Here is a 22,924-nt window from a genome sequence, read left to right on the forward strand (position 1 = left end):
CCCAGCCATAACTGAAGGGACCAGATGACACAGGAATGCCGAGGGGGGAGCTGGCAGCCGCCCACCATCCCCAGTGGCACCTCGGGGCTCACACAAAGTCCTTGTTCGGGTTCAGCCGAGCTGCCCCCGCGTCGTGCCAGACCCCCAGCCCTGCCAGGCCGGGCACTGTAATCCCCGTGGGGAGAGCACATGGAATCAGACGGACAAGGTTTGATGTGAGGCAGCAGCTTAGGGTGGGCTCAGGTTTCCTTTGGGTTTTCTATATTTATCTCCGTGATTTAATGCCAGCCCCGGGGTTTAAATGGCACCAAGCAGTTGGTGTGGGAGAAGGAGCAGCCGTCCCCGAGCCGCGCGCACGTCCTGGAGCCGCCCATGGAGCTCTTCGAGACCAACCCGTACTTTTTCCCGGAGCAGAGGTTTTTCGATGGCGAAAATTTCCTGGGCTCCCGCTTGCAGGGCTACGAGCCCGCGGCGTTCCCCGAGCGCGCCGAGGCGGCCCTGTGCGCCGAGGGCAGGGCGGCTCTGGAGGACAAGGAGGCGCTGGCCGAGCACTGTCCCGGGCAGTGCCTGCCCTGGGCCTGCAAGGTGTGCAAGAGGAAATCGGTGTCCATGGACCGGCGGCGAGCAGCCACGCTGCGGGAGAAGCGGCGGCTCAAGAAGGTGAACGAGGCGTTCGAGGCGCTGAAGCGCAGCACCCTCCTGAACCCCAACCAGCGGCTGCCCAAGGTGGAGATCCTGCGCAGCGCCATCCAGTACATCGAGCGGCTCCAGAGCCTGCTCAGCTCCCTCAACCAGCAGGAGCGGGACCAGCGGGACCTGCGCTTCCGCCCCGCTGCGACCCAGGCCCCCGTGAGTGTCCCTGGCGGTCCCCGGGTTCCCAACCCGCCCTGGGAACGGCGTGCGGGGGGTGGTGCCGTGTGGGGGTGACGCCTACAGGGGATGATGCCATTTCGGGGTGACACTCCATGGCAGTGATGCCATATGGGACTGATGCTCTATGGGGACAATGACCTACGGAGGTGACACTCTGTGGGGGGGTGGCGATGCTCTGTGGAAGAGACTTTCTATAGGGTGATGTTCTATGGGATGATGCTCTATAGGGGGATGCCATTTAGGGGTGATGCTCGGCGGGGGTAATGCCTGATGTGGGTGGGGTCATTTCAGAGTGCCATTCTATGGCAGTGACGCTCGATGGGACGATGCTTTAAGCGGCTGATGCCCTTTCGGGGTGTTGCCCTATAGGGCTGTTGCCCTGCTGGGCGACCAGAGGCACTGCAGAAGCTCTGGGGCGCTGGGTGCTGCTAGGGGGAGCAGGACCCCTCCTCTGGAGTGAGGCAGACGCTGCCATCGTGGGACGCTGGTGGATATGAGAGTGTGTCCTGCACGGGGTCACGGAGACAGTGATCCAACCCTGCCGAGCGCTCAGATCCCTGCGGGAAAGTGCCCGTGCCGCTCTGTCCCTGGGAATGGGTGTAGTGGGACTGTGTCAGTGTGACACTGTGTGTGAATGACACGTGTGCCAGGGCTGGGCAGGACTGGGAAAGGTGAAAATTGAATAAATTACATAGGACTAAAGTAAAATAAAATAAAATGTAAAATCAAATAAAATAATTAAAATAACAAAATTAAATTAATAAAATACTAAATATAGAAATAGAAATAGAAATAGAAATAGAAATAGAAATAGAAATAGAAATAGAAATAGAAATGTAAAAATATAAAGTATCAAATATAAAATAAATTTAACACTCCCTGCTCACACCCAGGAAGGGGAAGGGACAAAGGGAGTGGCGCAGGGATACCTCTGGTTTCTAGGACTGAAGGGGTAGATTTGGGCACTGGCTGAGGATACTCAGTGGTTGTGTCCTGCCAGAGTCCCCAGAGAGCCACGACCTGTCATAACAAAAGATTTTGGTCATTTAACCAAGTTTTTGAGAAGTATTTTCACTTGTCCCCCAGTTCCTGGGGATGGCTGGGCATGTGCTTCCCTGCTGCTGTGATGTTTGAATCTGGGAATGCACAGAGAGCTGAAACTAGAGCTACAGGTGTAAGGAGAGATGATAGATTCAGATGGAATAGATCAATGTAGATGTGTGTATTGGTACAGGCATTGATGATACAGGTTATATAGATATAGAGATAAATTACTTATAGATGGAATTGATATGGATATGATATAGCTATATAGATAGATATGAATTATAGAGATAGATGATATAAATATGTATAGATAATACAGATAGTGATAAAGATTATATTGGTTATCTATAGCTATATAATAGATATATAAATGACATATATCTAGAGATACAGATTATGGAGATATAGATAATGTAGATAGAGATGGTATAGATACAGAAATAGGTAATGTAGATATGGATATAAATATGAATTACATGTTTGAAGATATGGATATGGAGATGATAGATAGATAGATAGATAGATAGATGATAGAGAAAGACTTTATCAGAGGCCCAGAAGAATGGGATTCCCAGATCTCCTTCCAGACTAAGGAATTTAAGAATCAAACCTGTAGGAACCCAGGCAGTCACATTTATTGCTGAATAAAGAACTGAAAAAGCATTTGGATTCCATCCAATATATTAATGGGACTTCCCAGTATCCACCTGGATGCCAGAATCCAGTTGGGTGCCAGAATCCCATTTCCACTTCCCAGAATGCTCTTGGATTTGGGTGGATTTGGTGCCTGTCCCCACGAATGTGCCCAAAACTGTGCTGAGCAGTTGCTGTGTTGCTTCTGTTCTGAGCTGCCCCTTCTCCCTGGTGTAGCCAAGGGTTCACATAATGATGCAAAAGCCAATATTTTGGGGGAAAAAAAGAGACAATATCTGTAAGAATTTCCTGCTTTAGTGGGAAATAAATCAAGTATAATTAATTATCCTGTGCTGCCATGAGTTTGTAGATCCGAAGTACCATTTCTAGTCTGCTACAAAGAGTTGGGTCTGTGGGGTTGCTCCTATTAATCCCATTTGGGGTTTTACCTGAGCTGACACCCACTCCCAAATAAAGACACACTCCAAAAAAAGTTAATTCTGAGCTTTGCTGGGTAATGCTCTCATTTTTCAGGCTGTCAGCTCTTCTCTCCAAAATAACCACTCAGCCCCAAATCCACAAATCAAACTGCCAAAAGCTCTTCCCAAAACACCTCTAGGTATGCCCTGAGGGCATCCAGCCTGTGTGTCATTTTTTATGAGCCTGATTATGTGATTCTCAGCAGAAAGCTGTTTTGCCCAAGGACATTTGTTCATCTCCGGCCCCTTCTCATAATCAGTGGGGAAAGAGACACCTTTATACCTGCAGTGAACGGGGAGCCCCATTTGTCTATGGCCAGTGCCTCAAAAAGGAGCTTTGCAGCCTTTATGGTTAAGGAAACACCTGGCCCTGATGGGTCCTGGGCACCTCGCCTGCTGTTGGCTCCTCCAGGTGGGGAGAGATGTGCTCCCCTCCACAGGGGTGTCGTGCTGTGGGATGGCCTCCGGGGTGTCTTTGGGGTGGCTTGTGGGCTTTGGCCAGGTGGGAGGAGGTGACACTCACGGTTGCTCTGGGCTCCTGCAGGCAGCCAGCGAGTGCAGGTCCGGCAGTTCCTCCTGCAGTCCCGAGTGGAGCAGCCAGCTGGAGTTCAGCACCAACCCTGCAGGTAACTCTCTCCTCACCTCCCTGGGGCATTCCACGGCCTCACTGGGCTCGGCAGGGAGTGGAAACAGCAGGGACACCGCAGCCCTTGAGCAGAGCATCACTGAGCCAACTCCCCAGGTGGGAGATGCTTGGAGCAAAGGACAGAAGGAACCTTGTTCTCTCCCCACCGCACTGTTGCAGAGGGATGAGCTCAAAAATCCTCCTTGGCTCAATGCTCAGCAATTCAGGATTCTCCCAGCCCTGATTTCAGCAAAACACCAGCCTTTGGGAACTGAGAAACTGGCCTGAAGCAGCCTGGGGTTCTGGTGGCTTCATCCCCAGCAAGCGTTTCATCCATTGCTATCCGTTTGCTTGGCTTTGCTGGCTTTGGTGCTGGACATGGCTAGACACGGCTGGACATCACAGGCCATCGCTGCCTCACCCCCCTTCCCTCCCCACACCCCCTCAGCAGCTGCTGATCTTTTTCCATGCTTGCCATTATCCCTGCCCCTGCCAAATCCACCTGTTATTTTCCCTAGAGGGCAGAAACTTAAATCTCATTTTCTAGCGGAGATTAAAACCCATGAAGTGTCCAGAAGTTCCACTCCCTGTTGCTCTCTCATCCTCTCCCAGGGCAGGGGCTGGCAGCAGGTCCCCAAGTCACTGTGGCTGTGTGAAAGATCATGGGGTCACGGAATCATAGAAAAGATTGCTATGGTTGGAAAAGGTCATTGAGTCCAACCCTGAGCCATGTTCACCACTAACTCACATCCCCCTCAGCAGAAGCAGGAGCTGCCTCCAGCACATAGTCCCCATTCCCAGCAGTGTTCTCACCCTTTTGTCTCCCCAGATCACCTCCTGGCCGACGAGGCAGCCGAGGAGCGCAACTTGCACTCTCTGTCTTCCATTGTGGAGAGCATCGCCGTGGAGGATGTGGCTGTGACATTCCCGGAGGAGCAGGGTCAAAACTGAGCCGGCACAAATGCCAGCAGCTCCTCGAGCTGTAGTGGGGTGGGAATGAGATACCAGAAGGGTCCAGCCACTGGAAATCACATATACCCCTCTGGCATCGTGGGCTGCACAGCTGACACTACTCGGGTCCCTTCCCACTCCTTGTGGAACGCTTCTGCCAGGCTGGAAGAACAGGCAGAGGTGGGATGGGGCAGTGCCACGGTGGCTGATGGTCCTGGAGGGGCTGCCTGGGGCCAGGCCCTGCTCCACTGCCCGGCCGGGGACGGGCGGGTTTGGGGCCAGTGTGTGTGCTGGGTTCGCTTTGCTGATTTTTCCAGATGCTCCTTGACCAAGGTCTCTCTCGGGCCAGTGTCTGGCAGTGCCGACCCGGAGCCTGCTTGTCTTTTCTACTGAACGCTGTGTGCAGTTGCCATTTAGGGTTTTTTTAATTATTATTTTTGCTAACTTATTTGGATTCTTTTTTAAATAAAGGCATTCTTGTTTGGACAGTTTGTTGTCCCACCCTGTGCAGGTCTCCCCAGTTCCACAATCCCCACATCCAGGTTGGAGATTTTCACATCAGGAAATCCAGCTGGACCTCAGCACAGTAGCTTAGCTGGGAGCTGGATGTGCCACACCTCAGTCAGCCCTACACAGACCAGTGATTTCACTGGTGTTCAGATGGGGTTCAGCCCTGTGCCCCAAAGCTCTTGAGGAAGATAGGGATTAATGATATTTTTAATTTGGGCTCTACAAAGAAGGCTCAAAGCCAGCGCTGTTTTAAAATCCTGTTTATTGGAACACACATACATCCTTTCCTGACCCAATCCAGGGTTAGGAGTCCATGCAGTACCAATAATATGACAAAAGAAATAGGACATCGATATAAAGGGCTCACTGACTCTTCAAATTAAAAAAATATTTAATACTGTATTAGGCAAATAATACACCGAAAAGACGTTGTGACTGTAGAGCCTCTCAGATATTGCACTTCCAGACAGCACATGATAAGTATAAGGTCATTCCAGCCATCAATAAATATCACATCAGAAATAGGGGCCACACAAGGCAAACGTGGCATGAGGAGACGAAGAGATCCTACCCTACGGGGAAGAAATGGGAAGAGTTAAGAGCCTCCTGGATTGACCCCTGCCAGGAGGCAGGAGGGGAGAGCTTCTCCTCTGCACCTGGAGGGGAAGGGTGGGCATGTCCCGGGGGCAGGGGGGGCTCCCGTTGTCTCCCCGGGCATCCAAGAAGGGTCCCCTCTCCCGTGGGTGCCGGGCACCATCCCCGTGAGCCATGTGGGACAGTCCCAGGCGCAGCCCCCCGAACAGGGCACTTGACAGCACCAAAATCAGCACCTTGCCCACCCAGCCCTGGGCAGACACAGCCCTCCTTATCCCACGCCGAGCCCACTCTGTCCCACGCAGCACCAGCCCTGGCACTGCCCCGGCCCCCTCAGAGGAAGCTCCTTGCCCAGCCACCCTGGAGGGAGGATTTTCACGAGCCTGAATCTTCCTTGGCTTCAAGTCCCAAGGGCAGCAGCATCCCTGATGCCCAGGGCTCCAGCGAGTCAGTGTAGTCCTGTGGCTGATTGGCAATATGAACCAGGAAGGAGAGAGGCTTCCAAACATTGCAGACACTTTTGGGGTGTCTGTGCAGCTCCCCAGATTGCACCTCGCCGGGATGGCATCTGGAGCACATCCATGGCCTGGCCAGTGCAGGGAGAAGTAGGGGACAGGCCACGGTGGGAGCCACAGGGAGCCGGGGGAAGCGGGGGGTGCACGAGCAGGAGGGACAGATCCTGTCAGTCCACAGCAGAGACAGTCCAAGGAACAGGCACAGGCTGGGCTCTCATCCTGGAAGGCAGCCAGCACGGCTGTACAGACATGGGGATGTGCTGAGGAACAAAGGAAAGGCCCCATGAGTCTGCTGGCTGAGCTCCACCCATGCACCCACAAACAAACCCAGATGGAGTCAGAGCTGGATCCTTCTGGCACAGGGCAACTGTGGCTCAGGGCACAGCAGGATCCCAGGAGCCTCCCTAAAGTGCTTGAGTATCCTTTCCTCACCCTGGTGGGACACCCCCAGTCAGGATGTTCCCGGATCCTGGGGTCCCTGGTGGGACCAGGATCCTGGGGTCCCCAGTGAAGCCGTCTGCCCAAGACTGGACAAACCACATGTGGTTTGCTGAGCATCCCTCCTGCATCATCTCTGTGAGCCTCGGGCAGCAGCAGCTCCCCCACCACTGAGGTCTCCCTGGCCCTCCATGGCCAGACAAACCTTGGTGAGGGCAGCCCCGCTGCCTGGGTGCTGCTGGGGCTCCTGCTCTGCCCTCCATCCCCAGCCAGCTCCAGGACCCCAGTTCCCCTGGCACTCACGCAGGGCCTGGCTCCCATCTTGCTGACCCTCAGCACGAGTACGTCCGAACCGTGGAGGTCTCCAGCCTTGGGGATCCAGAGGCACCAACTGGAAGGGAACCAAAAAACATGGTAATTAGTGACTGCTCCAATTAGCCCCCAGCTTCCCCAAATCCTGCATTTATTGAGCAGCATCTGTGCACTGCAGCCATGTGAAGATGAGAGTCAGAGGAAGAGCCATGTTTGGCCAGCTTAGACGCTCCCGAGGCTCCAATGTATTTGGGAAATTGCCACTTGCCACCACCACTCCTGGGCAGTGAGCACCCTGCTCCCCCATCTGGGTGGGATTCTATACCAGGCTTCACTCACCTCAGTCAGGTAGGAATTGCAGCTTCTGGGGATGGGGTGGAAAAGGTCAAAGAGAAGCTTGACCCAAACTGCTACATGGAAAGCTGGGACATTTGAGCAAATCTGGAGGCAGGAGAAGAGCTGAGCCTGAGGTTTGGAGTGGGAAGGTGAATGCACAGCTTTCTAATTCTCATTCCCACCTTCATTTCTGAGCCTGCTGAAGCCAGCTCTGCTCCACTGGGGATGTGGCAGCTGCCTCGGGACAGTGGGACCAGGATGCCTGGTCCAGAGGACAAATCAAGATGACCTGGCTGGAGCTTCTGCCTCCCTACAGCTTTGTAAGAGACCAAGACACTTTGCAGAAAGGAGCTGTGTGGCAAGAGCAGAGCTTGGGACATAAAACAGGACAGCCAGCAGCACAGGCAGCCAGGGTGTCCCAGCAGCTCTTGCTAGCCTTGGGAGAGCTCAGGCAAATGGAGCTGGTTAATTCATCCTTTGGGGGTGGTTTCCAAATGGCAGAATGGACAAAACTGGCCTAGACTGGGCGCCTGCATCCTGGCAGCCCCTGGGTGACACATATCCCCACTTCATGCCCCAGTCCTGACTCCTCCCTTGTCCTTGTGGACATCACACACGGGTCAAGCCAATAAATCACACACGGGTCTGAAAAAAGCTCTCCCAAAAAACCACTTCCAGCAGGCCACGGCTCCAGGATCACATGGATTGAGCACCTTGGGTGACCAGCAAGCCTCTCTCATCTCCTTCTCCTTCTTTCTCCTTCTTCTCCTTCTCCTTCTCTTCTCCTCCTCCTCCTCCTCCTCCTTCTCCTCCTCCTCCTCCTTCTCCCCCTCCTCCTCCTTCTCCTTCTCCTTCTCCTTCTCCTTCTCCTTCTCCTTCTCCTTCTCCTTCTCCTTCTCCTTCTCCTTCTCCTTCTCTTCCTCCTCCTCCTCCTCCTCCTCCCCTCCTCTCCTGGCGGCACATCCTTCCCCCCATTCCCCACAAGCTGTGAGCAGGGGTGATACAGGACCCTCTGGAAGGGCTGACCCACCTTCCGGGGGCATTTTCTTGGCTGGAGCAGCTGGAGGGGGCAGTGGCACGAGGCTGGTGACGCGGAAGCCGGCAGGGAGGGTCTCAGCAGAGCCGCTGAGGAGGTTGATGCTGTGCACGTCCCGTGGGCGGAAACGCTTGCGCCAGGATGGCGTCCGACGGAAGGTCTTGTCATCGCCCTGTGGGGAACAGCATGTCATGGCCCTGGGGTTGGGGTCAGCAGCATGCTCTGCCCCTATGAGAGACCTGCCAACAAGGGTGTGCCTTGGTCCAGCTCCATCCTTGGTGACCAACTCTAGCAAAGTGTGGGGTCAAACTGGGCCACAGACACAGGACACCTCGCTGGGATCCCATGACATCAGCTTTATCCTTTCCTGCTCATCTCTCTCTTCTCTACAGCCTGCCAGCAAAGATGCCTTAGAGACATCAACACAAAAGTCCCAGTAAAGACCCCAAGGGATGTAGGGCTCACAGCAGAGGAGCTCCAGTCCTCAGAGTATTGCCATGGCCTCCTCTGGACTCTCTCCAGCAGCTTCAAATCCTTCTGATATCAGACCCCAGGGCTGGAGGCAGATCTTCAGGAGGGGTCTCACCTGAGTGGGGCAGAGGGGCACAATCCCCCCTGCCCTGCTGCCCATGCTGGGGGATCAGACCAGCACCCCGGGGGGTTTCTGGGCTGCCAGAGCACATGGCCAGGGCATGTTGAGCTTCTCATCCACCACCACCACCAAGTCCTTCCCCAGTTACACAGGACATGGAGAGGTTTGGCACTCACATCATCCAACCTCCGATCTGTGCCCAGGGCGAGCAGGTTGTTGAACTCCCTCTCCAGCACTTGTCGAGCCTGCAAGTAACCAAAAAATGATCATCCCCATCAATGGGAAATGTGCTCCCAGCCCAAACTCCCATCCTAAGACAGCCTGAGTGTGACAGAAAGAGCCCCCATGCCACGGGAGAGCTCTGCTTTGAAAGGCAGAGCTGAGTTGATGTCACTGGTGGGGTCACACTGCAGCTGTGTCCCACACTGGCCACTGTCCTCCAAAATCCCCCATGGATGCTGTTCCTACCTGGGTGTTCTGGGTGGGGATCTGCAGCACGAGGGCCAGGCTGTTGTGGTCGAAGTTCTCGTCGAGGGCCAGCAGTGCCCCATGCACGCCGCTCTCCACCAGGTTGTTCCCATACTCGCGCAGCCCGATGGACTGGATCCAGTGAATGACCTGGTCATTGGTCCACACCAGCACATCTGCACGATAGCAAGGGTATGGCTCAAGGCCACCTCACACCATACTCAGGCCTCTGAAGAAATCTGGGGATGTCCCAAGACCCTTTCCCTTTGCCCCAGGCTGATCCTGGGACTCTCCTTCCCAAGCCAGCAGCAAAACCGGGAGCTCAAGTGCCAAGAACAACTCAGGTCAATTTACCAAGCTCAAAGCTGAAATAATGGGCAGAAAACAACTGAAAATGAATCCTAAGAACCCACGGCTGCTGGAGTAATTAGGGGCCTTATCAATAATGAGATGTAATCCAAGCAGCAGCCACATGTGCAGGGAATCTCAGGACAGTGATGAGGAAGGGGAGGCTGAGCAAGCTGGGGGTGTCCTGAGCAGTGAAATGGGCAGAGAAGATCACAGGATGCTCAGGCTGCATCTTTACTTTCCCCTCCTCCCTCCTCTTGCCTGCCTGGGGTCAGCTGACAAAGGCACTTGGAGTAGGGGTTTGGGAACACTCTGCAGGGAGGTATCCCTGGAGAACAGCCTTGTGGGCTCAGAAATAATGGGTTAAAAACAAGGCACAGAAGAGAGACCAGCCCTGGGCATCTCCTGGGAGGTTTCCCTTCTTTTCTGGAGCTGGACAGGGGGTGCTGACCTTTGATTTCATGTTGGGTCTCCTCTCGCCTCCTCTCGAGCTCTTTGCGGTCGTAGTTGAGCCTCTTGAGGCACATGATGCCGTACTGGAGGCTGGTGCTGCAAGGACACGAGGGGACACGAGGGGACACGAGCAGTCACCCAGCCTTCCAGGACATGTCGCTGGGAGGGAGCAGGGTAGGGACCCCTTCTCTGTGTGCTCCCCACGTACCCAAAGGATGCTTCGGGTCGGGGTGGGTCAGGACAGACACAACCCAAAGCTGGAAAATGGGGAATGTCCCTCCTTTCCATTGGCAATTCCCCAGTCCATCAGTTTGAGCCTGTTCCAGCTGCCTGGGAGCACAGAGATCCAAATGATCCTCATGCTTGGTGGCTCAAGAGAGAAAGGGGAACCAGCCCATGGGAGCTGCTCCAGGCTGAAGGGCTCATCCCTGGAGCAGGAGGGGCCCTGGACACATCCCTGTGGGTCAGGGTAGATGGTGGAACTCCATGGCAGGGTTGATTCTGGTGTTGGAGCCATGGCTGGGATGGCACAAGCCTTCTCCCACTGGGCTGCTGGTAGACAACACTGAAGCACCAGATGGGATGAGCCTGAAGTTTTGCCCATGGTTTGCTCCACAGCCAGGGGAAGGCCTAGTCCTCTGCAATTCTGCAGCAGGGAGTGAGGTGAACTTCTGCCCATAAGAGCTGCCCCAGCTCAGGCAGATGGGTCCAGCCTGGAAGAGCCATTCAGGGCTGGCCAAGACACGGGAGAGTCCCTCAAAAGCCCCCCCTCCTCTGCTCCATGTGCACTCCAGGGAGCTCCTGGAGCCAGGACTCACCGGTGGAAGCTGTCCACCATCTTCAGGTGCACCCGCAGGTCCTTCTTGGTGAGGTGGTCTAACATCCGTGCATCCACCAGGCACTCCATGAAGTAGCTGCGGTACTGAGGCAGACCCAGGCTGGGCAGCCACTCGTTCCCAATCCACTCGTGGTTCATGTCCCCATAGGCCAGTGTCTGCGGAGAAGCACATGGAGAAGCTGGGGAGAACCCAGGGCTTGGTGGAGCTGCAGAGTCCCAGATTGGTGACAGCCCGGGGGAAGTCACTGTCCTGAGGCCAAACCTAGGCCAGAGGAGTCAGCCCCAGGTGGCACTGAAGGAGCTGGAGGGAACAGTCCTGTGGGCCACAGTCTGTGTCCTACTCTTGTCCTCCCAAGAGACAAAGCAGTGGCCAAAAATAAGGGCAGGGGGTAACTGGACTTCATGAGCAGCTGCTTCTGGGAAAAGCACATCCACTGAAAGATGAAACAGCTGAGAAACAGGTTCCAGTGCATTCCCAACTGTTTTTTAAGAATCTCTATTTTAAGAATCTTTATTTTATGACTTCAACACAAAAAAAAAGGTCAGTTTTGGGAAAAAAACCCCACCCATTCACTTCCACTGCAAACTGATTTTGAGTCCAAAAATGAATTAAAATCCACCAGAAGGAAATTAAAACATTTGAGAGGGATAAAACCAGAAGAGATGGATCCAAGTGGGACTCTTTCCTCCCACTTTTTTGGTTCATAAAAATGATCTTTATTGACTTGGGACTACAGAATAGGTGAAAAGTGTCTGTGCAGCTGGAAACTTGCTCCCATGCAGGATGGTCACTCAGGTGTCTCTGGATCTCTCAGAGCAGGTTCCAGGAAAAGCCACTGCCTGGAGCAGAGGAGGGCCCAGGAGGACACCCTGTACCTGAGACATGGCCCAGAGAGATGGCCCAGAGGAGCAGCCATGGGGTGCAGGTGCAGCCTCCAAGGTGAACATCCCAAACTCATCCCCGGGCATGTCCAGCTCCCCACCCCTGACCACCCCATGCACCGCCCATGGACAAGGGTGGCCCAGGGACCTCACCTGTGCCCAGCTGCCTTCCTCTGTGTCCTAAGTGTGACACACGCAGCATGTCAATAGAAAGGACAGTAAAGTCAGTACCTGGTGGCCCTGCACAGGGACAGGACCTGCCACATGTGTGGAGCGTGGGACTTCACGGCATGGCAGGACACGGAGGAGACAGGGCTCACTCTCATGGCTTGGGGACCTCAGCCTTGTCCCAGGGTGCTGGGACATCCCAATCCCACTGGGCCTGCATCCTGCCCCATCTCTAAACAATACAGGATGGAGGAGAAGGAGAAGGAGAAGGAGAAGGAGAAGGAGAAGGAGGAGTAGGAGAAAAGGAGAAGGAGAAGGAGAAGGAGAAGGAGAAGGAGAAGGAGAAGGAGGAGTAGGAGAAAAGGAGAAGGAGAAGGAGAAGGAGAAGGAGAAGGAGAAGGAGAAGGAGAAGGAGAAGGAGAAGGAGAAGGAGAAGGAGGAGTAGGAGAAAAGGAGAAGGAGAAGGAGAAGGAGAAGGAGAAGGAGGAGGAGGAGGAGGAGGAGGAGGAGGAGGAGGAGGAGGATACAGGACAAGTCTTGGGCTGGAGATGGCACTGACCCTGGGGCTTGTTCATCTTCCCTGGGAAACATGGAGAGTTCTTGGGTCCCCCCAAGTCAGATGGATGAAAAAAGATTAAGCTTCAGTTCATGTGTCACAACCCCCAGTGGGCTGCCCACACCAATTTGCTGATTTTGTAGCTATTTTCTCCTTTGCCAACCTGTGTTGGTTCTTCCCAGTCTCACACAACCTGCCAAGGGACAGTGGCACATGCCTGGCACTCAACAAAAGCTTCAATAAAATGTCTAATTCAGAGAATCCCAGAAGGGTTTGGGCTGGAAGGGACCTTAAAGCTCATCCAGTTCCACTCCTGCCATGGGCGGGGACATCTTCTATTATACCAGGTTGCTCCAACCTGGCATTGGACACACAATTCCCACACAAATCCAAAATGCTGCCCCTGCTGTGAGACACGGACAGAGAGTAATCAGGTTGCAGAGAAGAGAGCATGGCTCCATCTCTCCAGAGGTGCCAGAGCTTTTGGGAGCATGGACACATCCCTGGGAGGGACCCCAAGCTGTCAGCCAGTGGCAGGGACAGACAGCAGGGATAATATTTGGGTGTGCTGAGGTGACTGGGGGATTAGGCCATGATTTGGGTCCAGAATGACACAGGGATCTCATGTGTCTGTCTTGAGATCACTCCTGGGTTTTGTCTTTAACTCCCAAGCAACAGCCAGGCTGCTCTGGAAACCCAGAGAAATCCAAAGGGAAAATAAATCTGATGAGGTTTAAGCCACTTCTAGAAATAGCTGGGACATTAAAGGTTGAAAGAAGGCTTTTAAAGAGCTGCAGGGTGCTGGCCAAGAGCTGACATGTGAGGGATCCCCTTCCCTCTGGGTTAAGATGCCTGGAGCTGCTTGGACCCCAACACCCCGAGGGCTGCCCCCAACACCCCAAGGGCTGTCCAGCCTCACCGTCTTGGTGGAGGTTGCCATGTTCTCCATCTCCTCATGGGTGACCCAGACATTTCCAGAGGACTGCAGGGAAAAGAGCAGAGGAGTCAGAGCAAACCACCACAGAAACATGGCCCCAGTTCACAACTATCATGGAGTCATGGAATCACAGTTATTAAGGTTAGAAAAGATCTTTAATATCATAAAGTCCAACCCCCAACCCAGCACCACCACCATGTTCAGCACTAAACCACATCCTCAAGTGCAACATCCACTCATTTTTTTAACATTTCCAGGGATGGTGACTCCACCACTGCCCTGGGCAGCTGTGCCAGGGTCTGATCATCCTTTCCATGAAGAAATTTTTCCCAGTATCCAAACTGACCCTCCCCTGGCACAGCTTCATACCGTTTCCTCTTGTCCTGTCCTTTGTTCCCTGAGAGCAGAGCCTGACCCCACCCTGGCTGCCCCCTCCTGTCAGGGAGTTGTGCAGAGCCAGAAGGTCCCCCTGAGCCTCCTTTTCTCCAGACTGAGCCCGCCCAGCTCCCTCAGCTGGTGCTCCAAACCCTTCCCCAGCTCCATTCCCTTCCCTGGACACACTTCAGCCCCTCCATGTCTCTCTTGTGAGGTGCCCAGAACTGTCCCCAGGGTTCCAGGTGTGGCTCCAACAGTGGCAGCACAGGGGACAAGCATTGCCCTGGACCTGCTGTCACCCCAGTGCTGGGACAGCCCAGGTGCCCTTGGCCTTTCTGCCCACCTGGGCACACCCGGGCTCACGTCCAGCCTCTGTCAGCACCAAGCGTGTTGAAACCAAGCCCAGCTCAGACTGGTGGAGGATCAAACAACCTTGTGCTTGGAGCTGTCCTGGGGACACCCCACATCCCTGCAGCTCAGCCTGGTGACACCCCACTGTCTGAGGGGACCCTGGGCTGTCCATGCAGCCATAGAGAGCAGAGCAAGGGATTCATCTCCCTTTCCACTTTGGTAGCTTAAGGAGCCTGCAGGCCTGTCCCCATCAGCTGTGACCCCAGACACAGCCATCTGACAGGTTCACAGCACCTTGGGCCTTTCCTTCTGCCAGCTGCAAGTCCACAGATGTGTCTTGGCATTACTAGGCCACCATTAACCCCTTGAGGACTTTGGGGACCAGCAAAAGACACAATCCCTCCATCCTACCTGGGGCAAAGATCTTCAGTTGCTCTGAGTTGCCCCAGGAATTTCACATGGAAAAGCCTTCTGTTGAAACAACTGGGAAAGGGGCTATGTGTAACTGAGCTGGACCTGTAACTCAGGAAAGTTTGGATTTCTGCTCTTTGTCCTCTCCAGGGCAGTCAGGCCCTTAGCTCTGCTCTCTGCAGGGTCAGCTTCTTGCTGACCACCCCACATGAGGGACAAGAGCCTTGAGACTGGAAAGAGCTTCACACTCCCAGCTAGGAATGACCTTTGTGCTGGGGGACGAGTGTGCGGTGGTTTGACCAGTCCAGGAGGGGACATCACCCCCTCCATGGCTGTGTTTGCCATACTGGTCCCGAGGGAAAGGAGGGAAAGGAGGGAAAGGAGAGAAAGGAAAGGAGGGCGAGGAGTGTGTTGTCTGGCCCAGGGGTGTGCAGGGGGTGTGCAGGAAGCACTCACCGTGCGGGACGTGGGTGGCGCCGAGGGGCTGGTGAGGGACACCATCTCCTGGATGGCCAGGCGCAGCTTGAGGCGGTGCAGGGCATTGCTGATGCCGATCTCCCGCTGGATCTCGGTGTCCGACAGGGCAGACATGATGGCCCCGCTCTTGACGTTGGCCCGGCACGCGGCCACGTACCAGGCTGGCATCCCCACCCAGAGCTGGGGACAGGGACAGCAGTGACTGCCCGGCACTGCCACCCCGTGCCAGTGCAAGACCACCCTCTCTGGAACCCAGTATCGAAGCTGAATGTCCACAGGGGATTCTGGTTTTGGTTGTACCTTGCAGAGGTGGTCTGTGGGCAGCCCAGCATCCCTGTGCCTGATGGGCACAGCACAGGGAAGGAGCACCCATAGAGCCTTTCATAGAATCATTAAGGTTGGAAAAGCCATCTAGGATCAGTTCCAACCACAGCACTGCCACATTCACCTTTTACCCATGTCCAAAATTGCCACACCCACATGGCTTTTGAACTTTTCCAGGGACAGGGAGTCCACCACTGCCCTGGGCAGCTGTGCCAGGGCCTGACCATCCTTTCACTGAATAACCTTTTCCCAATATCCAAACTGAACTTCCCCTGGCACAGCTTGAGCCTGTTCCCTCTCCTGTCTTTTGTTCCCTGGGAGAGAGCCCGACCCCACTCTGGCTGCCCCCTCCTGTCAGGGAGTTGTGCAGAGCCAGAAGATCCCCCTTGAGCCTCCTTTTCTCCAGGCTGAGCCCCCGCAGCTCCCTCAGCTGCTCCTCATCAGACTTGTGCTCCAACCCAAAGCTCTACTCAAACCACAACTCCACAGACTCTGTGAAGGATCCAGGGATCTCCCCTGCTCTCCCAGGATTTGCAGCCCCCAGCTATGTGCATGGACTGAGCATGGCGGGACATGGTGGCACACACAGACCTGTGAGGACAGTATGGGGACAATCCATGGGCACACTCTGCCTCACCTCCAGCCAGGACACAACAGTGGGGCCATCCCAGTGGGCGAAGGGCAATCCTTTCCTCCGAGCCTCTTCCAGGAGTTCATGCCTGGCAGGAACAGAAGCAGAAGAGTGATTTAGGGGGGCTTGTGGGGAAGGGAGAGTTCTTGGAAGGGAACAGACCATGGGCAGTAGGAACCAGCAGGAGACAAGGCAGTGAAGGAGGTAACAGGGCCCAAGGGAGGGTGAAGATGACAAGATTTCCCAGCAATTCCTAGTCCTGTGCCATGGCTTCCCAGTAGATCAGTTTATTGCTGGGGTAGAGAAAGAAGTTCACTCACTTCTTTCGCAGGCGACGATCCTTCTCAGCCTGAGCCCCCAGCTTGCCCAGTCCCAGGGGGTCCTGGATACCCCCCTCCATGTCAGTCAGCACCACTGCTGGGTAAGAAAGACACCCTCAGGTCAGTGTGATGTCCACAGGTCAGTGTGATCTCCCCTGGGGCCAGTGCGGGCACTGTCACCATCTTCACACCAGGGTGTTGGGGACACTCAGTGGCAGCACAGGAGGCTGCAGTCTCCATTTCCAACACACCCCCATGGCTTCCCTGCATCCCCAGGAAGCCCAGGTGAATCCCCTCCTGCTGTCCCTCCTATTTCTGAATCCCAGAATCCCAAAGTCACAGAATAGTCCCTTCTGGAAGGGACCCAGAAAGATCAAAGATCATGCTCAACATGGAAGCAGTAAAGGATTTAGGAGTGGAAAAGCAGCTCCTACCAAAGGGCTCTGCAAAATCCAGAAGGTCCCATGGGGAGAAAAGCAGGTTTGGGGACATTAAAGATGAGACACAGTGACAGGGAGTCACTGTTCACACCCCAGCTCTGGCACAGCATGAAGGTGACACCAAGCTCAGGGCAGAAAGGGCAGAAAACACCAAGCTCCAACTTCCCTGGAGCTGCCAGAGCCCCAGTGTCCCCAAACCAGCAGGGGTGTCCCTGCTCCTCCCTGCCACCCCAACAGCACCCCAAAGGCAGACAGAGCCCGGGGCTGTGGAAAGCCTGGCACACACAGGAGAGGCTGCTCACGGACCCTGCCCTGTGGACCCTTCTCTGCTCAGCTGGATCAAGCGACCCTTCTCCTTCTTCCCAAACAAGCGGCCGATGGAGGATTTGATCCCCTTCCTCTTGGAGCCCTTATGCAAGGAGTCCTGGCTGCTGCTGGGATTGCTGGCCTGGTCCTCCAGCGAGCTGGGGATGGAGGAGGGAGAGGAAGAGCAAAGCCTTTAGGTTATTTCTGAGCAGGGCACAAGCCACGGCAAAACCCAGCCCACCCCATATCCCACATGTGCCCCAGGTATATCCTCAAACCAGCAGAGATCCCAAAGGTCTCCACATACCTCTTGCCATCCTCCTGACTCAGGGCAGGGTGGCCCAGCTTCTCCAGACGCAGTGTCCTGGGTGAGGACGGCGGGGACGTCTCACACTTGATGGTGGTTTTGTCCTCCCGGCTCTCGTCCCGAGCTGCAGGTGACTGAACAAGCAGAGAGGCTGTGAGTGGGGGAGGCCAGAGCCCAGCTCCATCCTTGCCCTGCTGCCTGCCTCTCTCTTGCTCCATGGAGGCATGGCCAAAAGAGCCACCAGAGCCCTGGGGCTTTGCCACACTCCAGGAATGGCCTGAATGAGAGCTCTGGCAATGGTTCCAGACGCCCAAGCGGATGGAAAGGATGTAGCCACATGGCTGAGATCCTGGGAATGGGGAGGTGAGAGGATGAAGCCCCATGGTCCAGGTCAAGGTGTGGGGATGGAAGCTGCCGGCCCTCGTGAGAGGGCTCTGAGGAGCACAGATGGGAATGTCCCAAGGACACCCTGTCACCAGAGGGGACACAATGTTTGAAGACCCAGTGGCTTTCTGAACCTCCCCATGTCCTGCCAGACCCCCCAGGTTGTTGGCGGGAACATGTCCAAGCACCTTTTGGGATCCCCATGATCCTCCTGTTGAATCCCTGGGGTCCCCAGCTCCATCCCGCGCCTGCTGCACCCTGACCTGGTGTGGACAAAGCCAGGAGCAGGCTGGAAAAAGGGCTTGGACAAAAACCAACGGGATGGGAGCCACTCACTAGCAGTTTCCTCCGGTGCTTCCTCAAGTCGCTGGGCTGATTGCAAGGGGGAAAGCGAGAGAGACACAGAAAGGGGGGCAGTTAATGGAGCACCCCTCCAGAGCAGTCCTGGGGCCAGGCTGCCAGGCTGGAGACAGCAAACACGAGCACCCCGTTGTCCCACACCCCCCCACGCCCGTGTGGACAGCAGACATTGCTCCCACCCCACAGCCAGACCCTGCCAGCCCTGGTCCCTCCCGGCTCCTCACCAACGTCATGATCCCCATGCGGTCCAAGTCCTGCGCAGCGCTGCGGGAGCTGAGCTTGGGCGTGGAGCGGCCACTGAGCGGGGGGGATGAACTGGCCAGGGACAGGGCAGTCAGCGATGTGGGGATGGAGGCTCTCTTGCACAGCTGGGTGAGGTTCAGACCCTCCATGCTGCCGCTTGTGACCCGCGTCTCCAGCTCCTCCGCACGGAGCTCTGTGGACTCCTTCTCCTCCTGGATCATCCTGTGGGAGCAGCAGGGCTCAGGGCTCCTGGTTCCCCACCTTCCTGGGGACACAGGACCTCCCTGCCCTGGGGAAATGCACCTTGGTGCTGTGCCTCACCCCGATCTCCAGGAATGGCAGCAAGATTCACAAGGATCCATAAAAAACAGAGCTGAGCCACACCACAATTTCTTCTAATATTCATGGAGGACTTTTTGTAAAATAGTGACAGTTTGAAATAAAGACCCTGTGAGCCCCACTGATGCAGCTGAGGGACAGGGAGCTACAGGGCAGGAAGGACCAAGCCCTGTGGCTGGATGTCCTGGAGGCATCTCCCCAGATGAAGATACACCAAGGCCCCACTTTTAGGCCAGCAGAGCCTCCTGGCCATTTGTTGTTCCCCCAGGGCCATTTCAGCACAAGGCAGTGGTGGGTTTTGGCCACGGTCATACCTGATCTCTTCATTGATGGCATCCAGCTGCTCCTGGAGCATCATGGCCAACGTCTGGGCATCTGAGTGCCCACCAGGAGACAGCACATCCATGGAGCTGAACAGCGTCTCGCGGTCATCCTCATCCACGTCGGAGATGTCGGGGTCACTGTCGAAGGTGTGAGGCCCTGTGGCCAGGACCCCGCCTACCTGGGCCTGCTCCCAGTCCTGGGGGAACAAAGGCCACTGTCACACACAGCATTCCCATGTCTCCAAGAGCCAAACTGGCAACCTCCATGCAGGAGTTCCATCTCAGTGTGACCCCAACGGGAAACCCTTCCTGTGCTCCCCCATCCATGCACCAGGGGAAGGAAACTGCTTCATGTCTCCAGATGTGACCCTAACCCCAGGGCTTAACCCCCAGACCCTAACTGCAGGGACCCCAGTGCTGGGGCGTGCAGGGGTTACCTTGGCTGGCTCCTCTCTCCGTGCGCCGAATCGTCCCTTCTGTGCCCGGGGCAGTCCTGGGGCAGCTCCGAAGGGCTCGGTTGGGGCATGGACCACAGCGCCCAGTGGGAAGCGCAGGTCAGTGGCACTGCCCATGTGGGACCTGGGGAGAAAGAGCCTGGTGGGGGACAGTGCTCCGTGCAGGACAGTCTCACCCCCAGGCTGCTCCCCTTGCAGCCCAGGCTGCTTGGGACAGAGGAGGAGGAGCAGGAGGAGGAGGAGGCCACTGTGGGTTGCCCATCCCAGTGATGTTTGCCTGCTTGTCATGAAAAGACGCAAAACCAGGCTCTGGAAAGAGATGACCCATTCCCCCATACTGGCCCTGGAAATGCACTCACAGAATCATTCACAGAATCACAGAATATGCTGAGTTGGAAGGGACCCACAAGAATCAAATCCAACCCCTGGCCCTGCACAGACACCTCAACGATCCAGCCCCAGGCCTCAGAGCATTATCCAAACACTCCTGGAGCTCTGGCAGCCTTGGGCTGTGCACATTCCCTGGGGAGCCTGTTCAGTGCCCAGCACCCTCTGGGGGAAGAACCTTTCCCTGATATCCAGGCTAACCCTCCCCTGACACAGCTCCAGCCATTCCCTGGGTCCTGCCCCTGCTCACAGAGAGCAGAAACCAGAGCTGCCCCTTCTGAGGAAGCTGCAGCCCCCAGTGAGCACTGACCTGAGGAGACTCTGACTTTCCCAGACTGTCAGAAGCTCTGCCCTGGGCCCTCCCTGGCTGCTCCCTCCCCCCTCTCTGTGCACCCATGGGGGCATCCAGCAGCCAGCTCTGCCCAAAACCCCCTGCACTGAGGGGCTGCTGTGGAGCCAGGGCTGAACAGGCCCCTCCTGCCCTTCCTTCTCCAGAGCAGCCTGAACCTCCCAACACAACTTGTATCTTCTCCACCCCCACGTACCCAGCAGGGGCCAGCCAGGGAGCTCTTCTCCTTTCTATGTTTTTTCCAACATTTTCATAAGAAAATACCCTGATGAGGGTCAGGCTCTTCTCCCAGGCAGCAAGTGACAGGACAAGTGGAAATGGCCTCAAGGGGAGGTTCAGGTTGGATACTGGGAAAAATTTCTTAATGGAAAGGGTGGTCAGGCCCAGCACAGGCTGCCCAGGGCAGTGGTAGAGTCCCCATCCCTGGAAGCATTAAAAAAACAGCAGATGTGGCACTTTGTGATGTGATTTAGTGAGAATGTTGGTATTTGTGTGAAGGTTGGACTCGATGACCTTGAAGGACTTTTCCAACCTTAATGATTCTGTGATTTCAATGAATAAAATCCCACTTGAAACATCTTCCAGGTGTGAGGACATAAGCATTGTTGGGATCTCCCAGCAGGAACCAGCTGGGACTTCTTCACCCTCCTCTGCCCTGCCAGGGCTGGTGCTTGGGAGCATGTCCTGTCCCAGGCAGAGCAAGGCAGCAGCTGCACATGAGGACACTTTGAGCCCCTCGTGGCGCTCATTCCATGTCTCCACTTTGCCTGGTTGCTCCTCCTGACCCTGAAAACCCAACCATGGAGCTGAGCAAGGCACCTTTCCGGGTCACAGGGTCACTACTCCCTGCACACAGTGTCATTGGAGACACAAGGTTTGTTTAGTATAAGGTAATTTAAGATGACAAAAGCAGCAGTTCAAGGCAGATCATGGTTTTCCATGGTGGGCCTGGTTTGCAGTGCAGATACAGATCTGGAGATAAAACCAGCACCACAAGCAGCGTGGCTGGGTCAGCCTGGTGTGCCAGATGAAGACACAGCCCAAGTTCCAGGGATTTCAGAGCTGCTGACAAGCTGCTCCCCAGCTAAAACCAGATAAAAACACCTTAGACAAAAGCTGACGTTTCAGCTGGGGGATCATTCTGCCACTCAACATCTCTGCTGATTTTTCCTCTGAGAAATATAAAAAATCACAAAATTGTCCATCCTGCTCTTACAGGCTCATGCAAAGAGGTCCCACTCTTTGCTCCCCACATTTGCTCCAGATTGCTGCAGCACTCAGCTCTCCTGCATCCTCACAGGCTCTTCCTCACCCTCCCCATTTCTTCTCTCCAAGAAAGACACAGGGTCTGCAGGCCTTCTCCTCTCTGCTAACAGATCCAAAGCTGGTTACATCAGCTCCTCCTCATCTTTTCCAGCCTTGCTGAGAGGGGAATTTTCTCCACTGGTTGCTCCTGTTGACCCCTTGCTGCCTTAAACCCACACTGGAAATGCTCGGGGCAGTGTGTGGTGTCCCAGGTGGCTGCAGCAATGGGGTTGTTGTGCTGACACCATCCTTTTCCACCCGTTTTCCTGAAGCAGTTCTGGGTATTCCAGCCAGTGCCGGAGGCTGAGACCCGATGCACTCGCCTCTGTTCCTGGTGCTCTGGGCTGGGATGTCCCCATGTCCCACCTGACTTCAAATGAAAGGGTATGGAAGGACCATTGCATTGGGGAAAGTGGGGCTTCATTCTCCTTTGCCTGCAACAGCTCCAAAACAATTTCTCCTTCTGCACCAGCCCATCCCCTGTACTCCACAGAGGAAAAGTCCTTCGGTGAACACCCAACTTCCAGAGCAAATAAGTCCTAAGCCCCTTGTGCAGAAAAAGAAATGATGCCCAGTGGTTTCTCAGCCTTAGAAGAGCAAATCTGGGGCCATTCAGTTAGGCTGGGCTATTCTCAAGAGTCTGTGCCCACCCCAGGGCAGACCCATGGTGGGATAGCATGGCTGGAGCTGATCCTGCTGTGAGGACCCTGCACCCCAGCACTGAGGCTTGGGGACACCAGAAACACTCAATGCCAACGGCACTTTGGAGTCCCCAAAGCAAACTGGGGGTGCAGGGGGCTGCCCTGGCTCTTACCTGGTGTGTACACTCTCCACGAATGTCCCACTCCTGGTCTTGAGCTGATCAACCTCCAACCTCAGCTTGTCGATCTCATCGGACAAACGCCGCTGTTTGGGGGGATGAGACAGGCAGGGCTTGGGTTTGCTCTGGAGAGCTCCAGGTTTGGGGTTATCCACATCCTTGGCTATTGCCAGGTTCACATTCCCTTTACAGATCCCCACTGCAGGTTTAAAGCATCTTGGACACATCAGCAAAGAAACAGCTCATGCAGGCACAGGCAATGAGGGTGCTGGCGAGGGAGGATCAAGACAGACAGACACAGCTGCTCAAGGAATGCTTCTTTGGGAGAGGAAGGAAAACAGGTCCCACTTGGATGCTCTGGTTCTGCTCCAGACTGCTTGTGAGTGTTCCCTTGGCAAGGGACAGGCACTGAGGGATCCCCCAGCC

General features: G+C 55.2%; 2 protein-coding genes across 10 annotated transcripts in view; one reads left to right on the forward strand and one right to left on the reverse strand.

The window, feature by feature from the left end:
- Positions 1-301: 301 nt before the first annotated feature.
- MYOG (myogenin) lies at positions 302-5,096 on the forward strand. 2 transcript variants are annotated; one of them, XM_085082963.1, is made up of 3 exons: positions 302-849; positions 3,577-3,658; positions 4,487-5,096. In XM_085082963.1, the coding sequence occupies exons 1-3, from the start codon at positions 373-375 to the stop codon at positions 4,606-4,608; spliced, it is 681 nt and encodes a 226-aa protein (XP_084939089.1). In that variant the 5' UTR covers positions 302-372; the 3' UTR covers positions 4,609-5,096. The 2 variants fall into 2 exon arrangements, with proteins under 2 accessions (XP_084939089.1, XP_084939088.1); XM_085082962.1 differs by having other exon boundaries at positions 3,577-5,096.
- Positions 5,097-5,363: 267 nt separating this feature from the next.
- The window catches only part of PPFIA4 (PPFI scaffold protein A4), a 60,264-nt gene continuing 42,703 nt past the window's right edge, over positions 5,364-22,924 (reverse strand). For 2 of the 8 annotated variants that reach the window (XM_085083137.1, XM_085083132.1), the window contains 19 exons: positions 22,493-22,584; positions 19,620-19,761; positions 19,174-19,379; positions 18,502-18,742; positions 18,254-18,289; positions 17,534-17,667; positions 17,227-17,384; positions 16,481-16,574; positions 16,167-16,248; positions 15,185-15,385; positions 13,574-13,636; positions 12,084-12,110; positions 11,029-11,204; positions 10,209-10,306; positions 9,410-9,585; positions 9,118-9,186; positions 8,344-8,521; positions 6,969-7,056; positions 5,364-6,487 (listed from right to left, as the gene is read on the reverse strand). In XM_085083137.1, the coding sequence (XP_084939263.1) occupies positions 6,998-7,056; positions 8,344-8,521; positions 9,118-9,186; positions 9,410-9,585; positions 10,209-10,306; positions 11,029-11,204; positions 12,084-12,110; positions 13,574-13,636; positions 15,185-15,385; positions 16,167-16,248; positions 16,481-16,574; positions 17,227-17,384; positions 17,534-17,667; positions 18,254-18,289; positions 18,502-18,742; positions 19,174-19,379; positions 19,620-19,761; positions 22,493-22,584 (2,232 nt within the window). In that variant the 3' untranslated portion in view covers positions 5,364-6,487; positions 6,969-6,997. Of the gene's footprint in view, positions 6,488-6,968; positions 7,057-8,343; positions 8,522-9,117; positions 9,187-9,409; positions 9,586-10,208; positions 10,307-11,028; positions 11,205-12,083; positions 12,111-13,573; positions 13,637-15,184; positions 15,386-16,166; positions 16,249-16,480; positions 16,578-17,226; positions 17,385-17,533; positions 17,668-18,253; positions 18,290-18,501; positions 18,743-19,173; positions 19,380-19,619; positions 19,762-22,492; positions 22,585-22,924 lie in introns of those variants that run through there. The other 6 variants (XM_085083135.1, XM_085083131.1, XM_085083139.1 and 3 more) reach the window with 5 other exon arrangements.

This window comes from Lichenostomus cassidix, chromosome 26, assembly GCF_008360975.1.
Source record: "Lichenostomus cassidix isolate B80296 chromosome 26, HeHo_3.0, whole genome shotgun sequence".
In the NCBI taxonomy this organism is placed as follows: domain Eukaryota; kingdom Metazoa; phylum Chordata; class Aves; order Passeriformes; family Meliphagidae; genus Lichenostomus; species Lichenostomus cassidix.

Excerpts from the sequence above, each read along its gene's own strand:
- MYOG (XM_085082962.1), top strand. The coding sequence starts at position 373 with ATGGAGCTCTTCGAGACCAACCCGTACTTTTTCCCGGAGCAGAGGTTT. Across the intron at positions 850-3,576 it reads CCGCTGCGACCCAGGCCCCC|GCAGCCAGCGAGTGCAGGTC; the intron begins GTGAGTGTCCCT and ends GGGCTCCTGCAG.